The 15,825-nt window shown below is 39.5% G+C and overlaps 1 protein-coding gene across 1 annotated transcript in view; it reads left to right on the top strand.

Moving 5' to 3' along the window:
- The first annotated feature begins 2,843 nt into the window (after positions 1-2,843).
- LOC141903116 (uncharacterized) overlaps positions 2,844-15,825 on the top strand; it is a 48,387-nt gene continuing 35,405 nt past the window's right edge. The window contains exons 1-4 of the mRNA XM_074791084.1: positions 2,844-3,425; positions 5,533-5,689; positions 10,099-10,126; positions 11,506-11,626. Coding sequence (XP_074647185.1) covers positions 3,066-3,425; positions 5,533-5,689; positions 10,099-10,126; positions 11,506-11,626 — 666 coding nt within the window. The 5' untranslated portion in view covers positions 2,844-3,065. The remainder of the gene's footprint in view (positions 3,426-5,532; positions 5,690-10,098; positions 10,127-11,505; positions 11,627-15,825) is intronic.

A 15,825-nucleotide genomic window follows, 5' to 3' on the forward strand; every position in this document is an offset into this window, starting at 1 on the left:
AAAAATAATCCCAAAAAATCTTTAGAATTTAGAAAATTGCCATGAAAATAGCGTAGTACGCGTATGTAGAAAAATCGACGGTCGCGTGCGCATTGCGCTTGACTCAACCGGTGGCCACGCGCGATTCTATGAAGATATTTTTAAGAAAGTAGGATCAACAAAATCTTTAGATAAAACTCTATCCTCAATGAAAAATTCTACATTGTATCTCAAAACATGAAATAACACAAAATTACCGATCTTTTTGAGGCGCCCTCCTTAAAGTGACGTATATTTTTTAAACTGTAACTGTATCCGATTGTTGCAGCCGAGAATAATAAGATAAACACCATCACAAAATAGAAATTGTCACCTTTCTAACGATACATGACTTAAATTTTTGAAGCAAAAGAGGGATGGACTACAATGAATCGCGCTAAAGGTTTTTAGTTTAAAAAATATGAAAATCTGTCCAACAATGCGGGGCCTGTGGGACCGCTTCAAAATGGCGCCTGGAAACTAGAAACTTCCCTATTCTACACAAGCAATAGAAACTGGGCATGTATCGATACAATATCTATAAAGCCTTTCTAAGCCTAAACAAAATTATTCTATTTCCTTCAGCAACCTATACAAATTACTTAAGCCTTGGGGGACGAACCGCGGGGTCAATCAATATCAAGACACTTAAGATATGTAGATATTGGGGTTAAGTAAAATCCTAGAATATTCGGAAGAAATCCGTTATAGGTACATGTAGTTTAGGAGCCTTAGGCTTTAGTGACCTTCGGGGGATTATATTCTCGGAAGGGGGAAGGAAAAAATAATAGTGATAATCCGGAGGAAATCAATAGGGTTTTCTGTGAAACGGAAGAAAACCCTAATTACAGGGAAGCCAAGTGATTTATTCCAATACCGTCCGCATTTGGTCTAAGGACGACAAATGAAAATACTCGTCAGACTTGGCCAACTTCAACAAGATCAGTGGACACATCAGCGAAAGTCATTCTCGAAAAGACCCACATTAGAGCTGATAAGAAAGTTAGAACACCCAGACACTTAGGAATATATTTATTCTCGTTGAACATTGAACGTTTCCGCAAATGACTAGTCAGTTAAAATGTAACATCATATTATATAACTGACACTAACTATTCTTGACATGGCGCTGATAGCGACAAATACGCAAGTATCCAACATCAGAACTGTCTCTCTTACAATCAACCATTCTTCATTTTCGAATCTATTTGAAGTATATTCGTACATCCCGCCAAGTAATTCGTTCAATCTGCGTATTAAAACAGTTGTATATAAGTATTCACATTAATCTATCGCAAGTACGTGTGATGTTAATGTTTTTATAGAATTATTTTCTGAAAAGGAACAAATTGAGTAAAATACGGAATAGTGATTAATGGTAAAGAATAATTAATTGGTTGTGCACCCAAAGCCATAATTGGAATAAACCTGTGATTGGAAAAAGCAGCACCTACTTACATTTGAATTTGTAACTGTAACTGTAAATTATTAGTTCATATTTTAGATGAAAATGGGTTTTTGAAAAATTGCAGATAAGCCGCCGCAGAGTGAAATGCATATGCCTGCCGATATTGGACAAGCAACCGAACAAACGGAGGTGTGAAGACTCCCCGTCACAAGCTTTAAGTCAAAATTGCACTGTTTCAATTTTTCTAGTATATGAGGTGGCTCATTATAGGATACAAATGCTGAGCACTCTTGACTGATAACTGTGATATTAGTAATTTGAGTAATATAAATGGTAATGAATTTTTTTAGTAGAAGTATCTCATTTATAATGTTTTATAATAGAAACCTGCATCTAAACATTAAAATGTTGTTGTTATGTTTAAAACAATAAAAACCGTAGAGGTTTGTCAAAGATAGAATTTTTCAATTAAATCCATACGGACATTATATCAGCAAGGTCCACCAGAATACTAGAAGTGCAGGGTCCAATCTAAGAACTTGTCCGATTGCCCGGGACAAGTATATTCTAATCAGGGCAAGTAGGTTATCATTATAACTTGTCTCCCGGGCTAGTGCAATTTTATGTCACAAAGCTTTTTCCCCACTCGATACAACGGATGATAGTGCCACCAATCGGACTCCCTGTGTAGGGCAAGTAGCTTTTGGAGGCGGCAAGCGAAATTTCAGATATGCTTGCCCTCGGGCAAGTGGCCTTCATTCCTTAGATCGAACCCTGGAAGTGTAGTTTTCCGTGCGGGCGTTCTACCACAAGGTCCTTTCGAAAGAACTTTCTGAAAAGTTTAGCCAGTTGAAGTTCGATTTTTTATACTTCAAAACTCCTGCACTTGATTTCAAAGTTGGTAAGAGAGATAAGGTAAGATAAGATAATCTTATTACCCTCCTTCAATCCCTTGACGATTAATTTTAATTTTAAATTCCTTGAAATTAATATACATAGGATTATCACTTATTTTGAAAACTGTCTCTTGTGCAACTGGTCAGCGGAGAATGCTCTCAACTATGCATAAATTTAGATAAAGGACAGACCGCAGTCATCAAAATTTTTTTTAAACTCTGGAAAGCCAAGAGCTAGCATATTTATCATTTAGATACAGTTACAGAAATTTCGAATTTCCGGTTGAAAAGGAATCTGCACGGAAGTTGTCGATTTTGCCACATTTTTATTAGAATCTTAGAAATTGATTTAGAGTCAGGCGAAGTTGTTGGGTCGTGTTGTGTATGGTTCGTCATCCGGCGCCGGGATAAACCCGGGATAAACCCGCACACCCGGGACTCGAACCCGATTGACGTGTGTGTTGTTTACGGAAGTCGACAGTAGAAGGCGTGCCGGTGTCACGTGATCGCTAGGCTGTGAGTCTGAGTTCAATAGTGTGTCATTCATTCAGTATTCAGTTCAAAGCACCGTTACCAGTACTGGACGCAAAGGACGCGCGCTGATACCCTCCCGTTCGACACGAATAGAATGTCAATTTGTATGTGTGCTCGTGTGTTTTTATAATTCTCGCGAGATAAGTGCTTTTTTCAAGTTGGAATATAACACAAGATTTGTAGTGTAGGAATTATTATTAGCATTCAAAATGGCTGCGACTGACCACGGAGGAATGAGCGCAGCTGAGTTGAAATACTTAACCGTCGATAGAAAACTGATCAATGACCCGTCCGTCCAAGCTGAATGGGCGGCGAAAAAGTTGGTGTGGGTACCACACGAGGTGCACGGGTTCACTCCGGCTAGCATTAAGGAGGACCACGGCGATGAAGTCGTCATCGAGATGGTCGACGGTTCGTCGTCGAAGAAAACCCGAATCCCGAAAGATGACGTGCAGAGGATGAATCCGCCGAAATTCAGTAAAGTCGAAGACATGGCTGAATTGACGTGTTTGAACGAAGCGTCCGTTCTACACAATCTGAAAGACCGGTATTATTCCGGCTTGATTTATGTAAGTGTTTCTTATTCTAGTTACGTCAAAGAAAGTGACCGATTGTCTTCGGGAGAAGTTAGCGCACCAGTTTTTAAGGGTTTTTAACCTCCATATCGTACAGGGGCCAGTTGCTCGAAAGTTGGTTAAAGATAATCGTATAAATGCTTTAGTAACAATGAACTTTGTATTGTCACTATGTCAACTAGCCCTATCTGCTGGTTAACTCTGACCAACTTTTGAACAACTGGCCTCAGGTTCATAGTGTGGGGGGTTACGACGAACTGCCCAAAATCCGTGAAAAGGTTGACTTTAAAAAAAATTATCAGAAATCGAATGAAATCATGGCTTGTCCTAGGCCCCCTGTCCAATAGGCCTACCAAGTATGACTGGTATTGAACTCTATGGGAGGGTCATCCTTATTACCGAGATGACGTATTTTACCGAGATGAACCGAGACGAACCGAGGTGAAATGAAATATTATAGAATATTTATTTATTCCTTATCGATTTTAATACTTGAAATCATGTTATATCAGTAATAAATACCTTCTAGAGTCATATTTTACATATTTTTTTATTTAAAAAAATTTTGACTTCAAATACGTAAACTCGGTTAGCAATAAAATTTCATTGAATTTGATTGATCAACGATCTCATCTCGGTATAGTTAAGTTATTTTTCTACAAAAATATCCGACAAAATATGTAAAATATGACTCCAGCAGGCATTTATTGCTGATATGATATGATGTCAATTGTTAAAATCGATAAGGAATAAATAAATATGTTATATTTCATTTCATCTCGGTTCATCTCGGTAAAATACGTCATCTCGGTAATAAGGATGACCGCTATGGGACACCTTGAACTGTGAGCGTATTTCCGTTCACAACACTACGTTTTTACCATCAAACGTCGTTTCAAAAAGGTCTGGATTTCAAGGAAAACAACTGCCCATAGGCCTAAATATCAGTGATGCTACTGGCATATGGGGTAGGGCTTTATCGGGGTTTTTTACTTGTTCACTTGGGTGGAGTTGCATGCTAAAAAGCCTATGGCTCCTGTAATGTGAGACTAGGAAGAGTCCCTTAGTATATCGGTGTTGGTACTCTTGAGAGCCCAAGTTTGAAAATCATTAAGAGTTCAACCAGGATGGAAAGGCTGTGAAGCCTTTAACATCGAAACTACTTGAAATATAGTACATGCATTAATGTTAGTGTGTGTGTCTACAGTCTACAACTTATATGTATCAACTCTGATAAACTGCTTAACTGGATTTTCGTTTAAATATTTTTGTGACACTATTTATATTCAATTCAGTAACACTTAGGTGCTTAGAGGTTCTCCTTGAGGGGAATCTACTGTATTAAAGGGAACTAGTGGAATGTACTGCATGGACTCTTGTCCACAATATTTATATAGGCTATGTCCTAACTCCGGTTAAAAATATTGTATTAAGGAGGGACGCAAATATATAGAAGCTGGTTCAACTGCATACAGCTTTGGTTACTGGTATTTTCTAATTCAACCCAATGGTCTGTACCTATCCCCATAAAAAATCAACAGATTTTTACCATTTTTTTACTGATCTGATCAAGACTTTAATGAGTTTCCAATGTGGACCCCAGGTATTTTTATTTAATGATGAAAAAGGCGGTTTCGTTCCCTGACCCCACAGAAATAAGACAATTTATCACCGCGCATGGAAAATCAGATCATAAATCAGCAGGTTCAGGGTGGCCTCTGACCTGGAACACTCGGGGAATAGAAAAATCAATAATTTGACAAATGAACGAATTGTAACTTTTAAAAACGTAAAATTTCTCCGATTCACTGGGGGAATTTTGTGTAATCACATGGAAAACTAGGCTAAACTCAGCTTGTCGGAAAGTGGTCACCCTGAGATTGAACTTGCCTATTCAGTACTGCTGGCATCTTATTCTATTGAGTTAATCATCATAATTTCTCATTGTGCAACCGAGTTTAGATCTGTGACTAAGATAATGCCGGTGACACTGGCACAGTCATCAGCACATGTAAACTCAATAGGAAAATGAAACTTTTCCAGCTTCCAAGTAATTAAACTGTTAACTGAAGTCGGCTCTTGAATAAATTCTATATTGCAGACTTACTCTGGATTATTTTGCGTCGTCGTCAATCCGTATAAGAAGTTGCCGATCTATACGGAGAAAGTGATCGAACTTTATAAAGGAAAGAAAAGGCATGAAGTCCCGCCGCATATTTTCGCCGTTACTGACACAGCCTACCGGAGTATGTTGCAAGGTATGTTTATTTCGGACTGTGAACGACATAATTACGTTTATTAGTAGAATATTAACCCATTAGCACTCAAGCCGCCCAATCCGGCCCTGACTCTTTTCGTGTCTCCTACACAAAACGGTTGTAGTGGAATTCTAACCCAATAGCTTAGGATAAACTAGACATCCAAGACGCCAACATTCCGTACAGAAATCAACTTCCAATTCGAAATTCTTGAGTATTTATAGTATGAACGTTATGACAGATCTAAGCGCTCACTAAGTAAGCCTCTCCAAGTATGTCTGGATGAATTTCAGGTGCAAAAGGTCACGGTTTTTGGTAGACCCCCAACAAATCTTATATCTTATGAAAGCCTTGACTGTTTACTACAAAATAACAAAAACTTAGTAGTATTGTGATAAATGTAGATTATTCCTCAAAATTCCTCAGTGCTTATGGGTTAAGCCCATTTCAAGCCTTATTTCATATCTGTAACCCTTTTACTCAGTTTGAGATGGGTGGGATCGGGTAAAGAATGGCCATGATTCAGGAAGAGGTGATAAGCTGCTGAGAATCACCCGGGTTTGTTTTCTGGCCGAAAATCAATGGACATTTTCAAGGAGGTTTTGATGGATTCGAAGCTATTTCAACGGGGACCTTTGCCCTTAGAAATTGTTTGCTAGCCCAAGCCTAGCACGCAAAGGCAAACATGAAAGAAAAATACTTAATTCTGGCTCTGTACAATGACTGCAATTTCATTTTTTGCAGCAAGACATACTGAAACGAAGCCAGTCGAGTATTGTGTTGTAGTGTGCCCTGGACTTAACTTGGCGATGAATTTTTTTTTGAGCTGAAATTTTTGTATAAATGAGTCAAAGGCTTCACAATAAGGAACAATTCTTTTGCTTTTTTTGGGATATTTTACTGCATAAAAAAGCGCATAGTTTTATAGCGACAGACTGGTAAAAATGGGCACCCGCTGTTCTTTATTCATTATTAAACGTCAGGCGCGTCTTCTCGGATGAGAGTTAACAATGTAATAATTGAAAGAAAATTCTCCGGCTAGAAGACAGTCAACCGCAACCAACCAACCAACCAACCAATGCTAGCTGAACTGTGCAGTCAGTCGGTCGTATGCCGGCGTAAAAATAAACCACAGTCATTTAGATTACCGCGTTGTTGCCTATCCTATAAACCGTAGTAATCTGAAAGTAGATCGTTATAATCGGGGATAGTTTTAATTGTAAAGCGTACTAGTAAATCTACTCTGTAATCCAGATTGTAATCATCGCAGCGGTCGTAAGGATTCTTGCAGTAAATACGACCGGCGAATGTTTTTTCCCTTCAATATTCTGTCGACCCAAAAACACATTTTAGTGAGGGCTATATTTCCGTGTCTACTCTGAGCTGCGAGATCTGATGTGTCCCATTTTTCGAATATTCTATAAATAAAAAGGACTCCTGGCCACTTATCACTTAGCCTTGGGTGATCTACTGATGATGGCAATGAGTATAGCGCTGGGTCGACCCCTGAAGTTCAGCAATTTATTATCTGATCTTAGTAAAACCTAGATTTTACTGGATTATTTCAACTGATTCCAAATGACCCTAATTTATAGGTTTAACAGTATAAAACCAAATAGTTTCAGTCAACTTAAAAGTTGAGCGTTTCAATAGCTGCGTCTAAATCAAGTACTGATTTCGCTGTGTATGAAATTACAGTAATTAGTTTGTATTACAAACGGCATAAATATTTAAGAGATAACTGTCTCGGGAGATATTTCAAGCGTTTTTTACGAGATGAATCACTTGAACCTGTTGAAAGGTTGAATTAGAAGTTTTCTGACAGATCACCTCTTCGGCGTATAGTAGCGAGTGCGTGGGCTGCGTCGTACAACGGAATTCCCCAGATAAAGGCTGACAACCGCAGCATATAAAAATGGTCTCTTTTGAATAATACCATGGCCATAAATGGATCGTATGAGCCTCCCAGCTGTTGAATCATCCGAAAATTGAACTTATTTTCGCTATATTTAGATCTTACCAGGGACGGTTGCTACAAAGTTGGTTAGAGTTAACTAGTGGATTATAGTTGACATGGTTACAATTAAAAGTTCATTGCTACTATGGTATTCGTCCATCGGTTAACTTTAACCAACCTTTTGAGCAACTGGCCCCTGGGACTTGAAACTATCAGGGGCCAAATTGATATGAAAAAAAAAAAACGATAAGACAATTGGGCCGGAATAGTGTAGGGCCTATATATTTTGAGTAATTTTTTTGAGATCCATGGCGTCTGGGAAAATGGGGGCCTGTTGCTGAAAATTTGGTTAAAGGTAACTGGTGGATAAATACCAAAGTAACAAAATCACTACCATGTCAACTATCCACTGGTTGAATCTAACCAAATTTTGAGCAACTGGCCTGTGATCAATACTGTGGACCAATTGTCTTTTAAATTGTCACTGTGGTAGGCCTATGTCAACTATCCAGGGTCCAGTTCCACAGTTCTGAGTAAAGCCTCGGACACACTGGGCGATTTCGTGGTCCGACGAAATTGCCTTGTGTGTCCGGGCAATCGCCTTCAGCGATTTAGTCGCCCGATGAAATCGCTCGAATCCAACATGTTGGATTCTGTCGCCGGCGCTGGCCCAGTGTGTCCGGGTACGGCAATCAGTCGCCTCGAGCGCCGTATTAACCAGCCAATCACGGCTCTTCGGCGGTTCACGTGATAGCAAAATGGCGACCTCCACCGAGTTCGTCGACCGACGAAATCGCCCAGTGTGTCTGAGGCTTTAAGATTTGACTCTGAGTTAACTAAGAAAATGAACTAACTTGAACTCAGAGTTTTAACTCACAACTGTGGAACTGGGTCCAGCTAGTAAACTCTTTACCATTATAGGGGGTGGGGGTAGAGAGGGAGGTTGGTGTAGTAGACTCGGGGATGGATGTAATTTTACTGGTACGTTATTCCTGTAGTAGTCGATGTACCGCGTATAGCTGTTGTTTGTTGTTTTATTACTCCAATGAGGAGTAAAATATTCTAGAGGAGTGCTGCGTAGTCGGGGATAATTCCTGGATTAAGAGTGTAATGGCGAGAGAATAAGTCCTCTCGAAGTCTGGAATACCTACGTATATCTGGGGCCAGTTGTTCAAAAGTTGGTTAGAAATAAGCGGTCAATAGATACCATAGTAACTCAATAACACTTTGAATTGTCACTATGTGAACTAGCCATACTGAACACTGGTTAACTGGTTAACTTTTGAGCAACTGGACCCTAGGGCTCCACTAGCTGTCAGTCATTTTGCTGCAGCCACAGTCCATGATAGTGTCGTCGGTTAATGCTCAGACGTTCCACCGAAGCTTAACCCTTAATACGTTTGAAAATAAAGCCATGATTCCAATCTTAACAAAACGCCAAAATTTTCTCATTGTATATAAGTCAAGAGTAATAAGACCATGTTTTCTGGGCCCCCAACAGCGGGCAGCATTGTGATATATATCAGACTTTCTCCGTGTAGATGATCGTTAATAATGGCCGCGGAACGACGTATTTTTGTCTTTATTTTTGACTTTCGATAATATATTTCCTTTGAATCGGTTAAAAATGTTAGTCTAGAATACTGAATTGTGTCTGCGGGTGCCTGGTCGTTCATAATACAAATAGGCTGACGGCAAGTTCATATTCTAAACCATATCTCGTATAGTCTTGCACTGATTTTGAAAAGGGAGATATTTTTGGTTTTTCTATGATTGTCGTTCTCCATGCGTTTCGTTCGTCGGACAGCTTATACATCGCTGACTCAGGCTTTATATCGATGAGTCACTGCCGATTCTGCTCTCAAAAACCGGCGCTCGAATTAGTAACAGGCTATATCGTTGTAAATGTACACTCGAGTCCCAAATACCTCCCTGGAGTCGAGAGAAACGACTCAGTTTATACCCGATATCGATAGAATGTAAAATACGCGGTGGTATTTTGAACTCAAGTCCCAAATACCTGACTCGATATAACTTAATATTGATAGGATATGATATTATGAAGTGGTAATTTGCCATTCGTTTTTTTTTTAGATATTGCACGCTTACTGATTTCATAAAGATTATATCAATTGAGTTGAAAGTTGAGGTTAAATCTGAAGCTGGCTAGCCTTAACAAAAACATGGGCCAGTTATATATATATACCAGTATGAACTAAATATCATTAAACGGTATTAACTAAAAGCCTGGGCTCGGTTTTATAGATTGGTATTAACTTAAATCGGGTTTAAGATAATACCAGTCTCTAAAAACGTGCCCCTGGGGGTTAACTCGATTGTTAATGAATTAAAAACGAAGCCCCTCATGTTCTATAAAAAAAACTATTGGTGTCCGACTACAAAAAAGCAGATGAGTTTATTTGTTTATATGTTGTTCGTATTATACTTTCAGATCGCGAGGATCAGTCAATTCTATGCACGTAAGTTACCCATTTTCCTGCAAGGTTGTTCTATGCATGTAAACTCGAGTCTGAGGCGGCTATATGTCCATGCAGGCCTGTGTACTAGTACGTCTCCATCGAATGATCTAATTAAGTAAATAGAGATTTCTCAGAGTATTTTGTGCGGATATTCTCGATGAAATTGATCGGTGACGCTATTAAATATTGTCGCACATGAGCGAATGTTACGTAAGTATTTTGCGCTCTGCAAAGTTCATCGTGAAATAAGCTCCTGCACACGTGCCAAACAAATGCGCTCTACAAAAGAATGGAGCTGTGGCAAGCGTGTACGCATTATACGACCGTATTAACGACATAACTGCAGTATTTGCTAACACCTTTGTCAAATTTATTCGAATATGAATGAATTCTTAAGTTCCTATTACTTGTCTGTTACGAAAAATTCAGATCGAGCCAGTATTGCCAGGGGAAGATTTTAATTTTATTAGTCGTGTTATCCGATATCATGCTGACAGTCATTCTCGTGTAATGGATCAACGATTTTCTGCTATCACCATCATCAGTTTTTGTGAAACAACACATGCACATTGGTGACGAAATATATTAGATATTTAAACGGCGAAATGTACTGGGAAAATCACCCATTCGAGAACCCAATTGATTGAGCCCGCTTTGCGTACGTGCATTTTCAGCTGGGCCTTATAAGCTTCATTCCTCGTGTACTGCATCTTCCTGGCTGCAAAAGCAATAAATCAAGTGTAAGGATAATGATACTACAGTAAACCTCGCCTTGCCAAAGTTCGCTGTACTGTAGGTTTTGCACCCATGACCTAGTATCCCAAGCCCGAATGCCATATACCCGCATTACTTCACGAATGAGGATTTAGTTGCGACGTGCTGTTGACTGAATTGGGTCAAAATTGGCCACTTTCTTCCTTTGTATATAATGATCAGAATGACATACATGGATTGCTAGGGGTGAGGTGTTGAAAATCTGCAAAATTTGTGTGCATGCTCCATGGACGGTCCATTACCCTGCCTTTTAAACTGGCTGTAAAAGTATGGGGATGTGAAATAAAGGTTTTATTAGTCAGAATCACACTATAATTGATGGTGGTGAGGATATGTTAGTCACACTACTTCTGTTAAGCCATGGCACCTACAACCGTTAAATTTGGCAACACATATGATAGGGCATAGGGTAGAATGTCCTTAGGTGGTTCATTTCTCCACGTTTAATGAAAAGCCAAAAAATAGCATTTTTGTACATGGTTGATGATACTGCAGTCTAGCAATTCCCACCCGTGCTGCCGCAGCCGTATTTGCTAATGATTTTAATTCGATCTAATTCGACGCTTGGTTTTAATTGCTTAAAACTGATGTTACGTTATTTTCAGAGGTGAATCGGGAGCCGGTAAAACTGAGAATACGAAAAAAGTGATCCAGTATTTGGCGTACATCGCCGCCTCGTTGAAATCGGCGAAACAAACGACGTCGAACGTCCTCGAACAATTTCGCGTAAGTTTTCCTTGTTCTTTTCGTCCTCCTCGTTATAATCATCATCATCATCGGCAGCGTTTGTTTGAATCTTTTTAAAAGACGAGTCATCGATCGGGTTTCGTCTTCGCTGTTGTATTGTACTTCCCGGGATTTTGCGGGTTGTCTGAACGCAATGTATCAGTCGTCCTATTATTAGATAAAAGCAGCTATAAGATTGTGCATAAGCATTCTGCCCTGGTAGGGATTCGAACCTGATGGCGTTGAGACTCGCTATGAGACCCTGCCACACTAGGCTGAGTGCGCAGTTACACGTGCAGCGTAGCCATTCAAAAATCCTATTTTCTTGTGCAGCAAACCTGCTCACTGCGGCTAATCGGGCAGGGTTTCGTACTGTGGCGATTCTCAATGCCATCAGGCTCGAATCCCTGCCGAGGGATGATGAGTGTGGCAGGGTTTTGTGGCGTGGCCAAGTGTAACGATGCCATCTGGTTTCGAATCCCCGCTGAAGGTCTATTGGTATGGCTTATGACACTACTGCACGTGCGCAATGAAAAGAACAATGCAGACATAAGGACCCAATTGGCTGATCTAAGTAATACTGCTAGTCATCACCCTCATTTTTTGCCAAATTATAGTTTCCCCGATTTCGACAAAAAATTAGTTCATAATAATAAGAGCTTGTATAGCGCAGAATCCGTGTTTCCACGCTCAGTCGTTGATCGATATGATATTCAGTAATGTTGTCCCCCACCCTCGATTGTTCACCAGAAAGCTAGCAGTCCCGAAGGGAGGGGGTCGACTTAAGTTTATTAGTCGATTTCGGGAATTCGGGCATTTTTCATACATATAATCCAATTTCAGAACGCAAAACGTCAATCGTCAATGATTTGTAGTATTTTAGTAGAGAATAACGATATGATATAGAAATGTTATATCGAATATGAATGAGAAACTTGTTCTCTGATCGATTTGACAGGTGTGTGAATTGTTTGGCGCCGAAACCCTGGCTACGTTCCTGGGGCTCGTTTTGCGGAACGGTTTAAACTTTAACCCGCGGTAAACTCGACTATAAGTCGATTGATCGTCGTTAGTAAAGTTGAATCTGGTCTAAAAAAGAAAAAAAACCGGTTCTGTGTCTTAGAGGTTCTGCTGTTTCGTTCAGGACAACTGATGGCGACGAAATCTTTTCGATGAAACTCTAGAAAATGTCTTGTGGTATATCAATTTTTCTAAAATGTCATTGTTGAATATCATATACGCACTATGCTCATCAACTCCTGGGGCCGGTTGCATAGTCATGGCTTAGACTTAAGACCAGTCTAAGACCAATTTAGTTCTATAGCCAATCTAAGAACTTAAGACCAGTCTTAAGATTTAAGACCACTTTTGGACTTTGTCACGACTGTGCAACTGGCCCCTGGGCTAGTTCACTCAGGAGTTAGAAATATCCCCCCCAAAAAAATCCCCAGTTCTGCAGTTATTGATGGTTATGTTAATTCGATGAATATGGCAAAGTCTAACTGACCACTGTGGATTGAGCTGGATCACGTTGTTTGAGCTAGTTGTTACTTGAACTATATGATATATGACAATGACTGTCTTGTTGTTTTTGTTTGTGTTTTGTTATTCGTTGTCCAGTGTTTATTACTGCTGTTCTATTGAAAAAGTTGATCTGAAATTTTTCGCATTATATTATCATGATAACTACCGGTATTGTTGCGATCGAAGATTCCCCTAGTGGCAAATGAGGATCCACCAGGTGGCGATAGCGTGCTATAGGACATCGATGCTGTTTACAGTTCAAATCTATCCTTATTTTCTGAAAATGAATGAATTACTGTGCGTAATTGGTACCATCATTATGAACTCGAAAGTATCTTTAGGTACATGACTTACTTTTCGTTATGGGGGGCAAAAAGTCCTATTGTTAGATACGCACGCCATCTGGTGTCACAAGTCCTCGTCGATTATAAAGGCATGGCCTGAATGCACTTTGATGCCAGCCAATGCATTTCGGTCAGCTAAGCGTACTTAAAATATTAAATTTTTTTTTGTCTTAAATGAATCGCTTCTGATGCTCCAACAATCCCTCCATATAATGAATGTTCATCACTTTACGCATTATTTATTACAGAAGTTTAACTGGGTACGTTCATTCTTGGTATCATGAGTTCGAAGTCGTTAGAACTTGTTATGAAAAATATCGTTCAGTCTCAACTGTTCTGTAAAACTTAACCAGTCTCCGCCCGTTAAAACCGGCACGTCGATGCGCGTAACGCCTCGAAGTATCGAGCGGGGCTTGTCTCATTTTGGTGAGTCGACGGGCAACAAGACACATTGCAGCAATGAATTACCGCCATTCAGACGTTGAATGGGCAATACATATCGCGATTGACTCTGAATGTATGGCGATCATATTGATTTGAATAAAACGAGAAGTTGCCAGAAAAGTCGCTCGTGGAAAATCACCTAAGTCTTACTGGAATAGCTTATACTGATGGTGATAAGAGTTTTGAACGCTTCTGTCAATTTGAGCGGCAGTTGAAAAAAGTTTGACGACTGTAATATCATCTTCCAAAACGTTTGTCATGTGCGTTTTGGAGAACCAATCGGCAATCGATTGCTTTAAAACACTTGTTGTCGAAAATTGTTGAAAGCTCAAGTGGCAACTCAGTATTGTTTGAGCTCAAAACATTCGTTCAATGTTTTTATCGATCGGCATGAATGTTCAATAGTGTTGAATTGAAAGCGTGTTCAATAGTCACGATTGTTAAATCGAAAGGCGATCTTGAACGTGTTGATTTTGGAAACGTTTTTTCTTTTCTTTTTCTGTTAGCGGAATGAGACGACGATCGTTGTTTTTAACGACGGAGACTGGGTTTTCATTTCAGTTATAATACAAACCTATAGGTCCCTGAGTCTGTCCTGTCTCTTGTTTTTCCCCTCTCATCGTAGGGCTTTATATCTGTTTCGTGAACTAATGTACATACATTTCGATACTTCGTTGCACATTTGAAAGTTTTAAACATTTGAACGTCGTTTGAGACTTACTTCGAGAAAATCTCTTTCATTTACTCTTAATAAAAACTGTTATACGAACAATCTTTTCAACATCACCGACTCCTTGGTGACTCTGCTTGGAGTCATTTAAGAGAAGTCATTTAAGTTTCGGTCCTCCAGAGCTGTCAACCGTCCCTGATAAAGAGACATGTACTGTAAAATCATTTGCTGTCCCTTATATGGTGTACATCTTTATCAGCGTTTGCCTCAAGCCATAGACGGGCAGGCACCCTTTTTATTTTTACATCCACCCTCTGAAAATCGGCCGCCGCTTGTGAATTATCTTTTGCCCTTACGAGAGTCGATGTCAATATTCAATCAATGCTGATAATCGATACGAAATGTATTGAGCTAATATGAAAAAAAAGATGATTACACCAAAATTAAGCTTAGTTTAATTAAGATTTGTGGGATCCAAAGCCTTGCTACTTCGGCAGCCGCGATGTCATATACTTAACAAAGGATGTAGCCACTTAAGAATTCCAGCATATGGAGAAAACTGCTTCATAGGAAGTTCCTACTGTATAAAACGTGTATCCCCTGGGCTAACTTCTGTCGAATAAGAATGCAACAGAATTAATTCCTTGATGCCCGTTGACGTAAGTCGAATCGGCTCTGGCTTATAGTTGGACCTTCCTACCCAAGCACAATTGCATCCTAAGCTATATAAGCTACAGTAAGGTTTGTTACTCTCGATTGGAAAGTTTGGCAGGCTGGCAGCTCTGGTCCTCGCGTATGTACATTAACGTTCATACATTGTTCTCGTTGAATTTCATTCAGTTACGAATAACGAATTACGATAAAACGTATTTCTCATATATTGACACACGTCGTTTATTTACTAATCTTTCCTATGCGCGGGGCGCGTTCTTTACTATATTGCTGTATCGACCAATTCAAATCAAAACATTATATTGTTTCTTCGTTTATTACACAGTGATGACCGATCTCATTGTATATCGAACCCTGGATCGTCATCGGTATCATTTTTCACCATCTATTTTTGGATCATTGAAAACATATCTTTAATGGCTTTATATCGCTTACATTAGACTCCGTTCGAGTTGGTTTCGATTAGCTCGGACGACTGTTAAACTCAGATGTTTTGTTGAAATATTTTCTAGGGCATTATATACAGGGACGGATCTAGCTTCTGG

The sequence above is a fragment of the Tubulanus polymorphus genome, chromosome 4 (genome assembly GCF_964204645.1).
Source record: "Tubulanus polymorphus chromosome 4, tnTubPoly1.2, whole genome shotgun sequence".
NCBI classification, from domain to species: domain Eukaryota; kingdom Metazoa; phylum Nemertea; class Palaeonemertea; order Tubulaniformes; family Tubulanidae; genus Tubulanus; species Tubulanus polymorphus.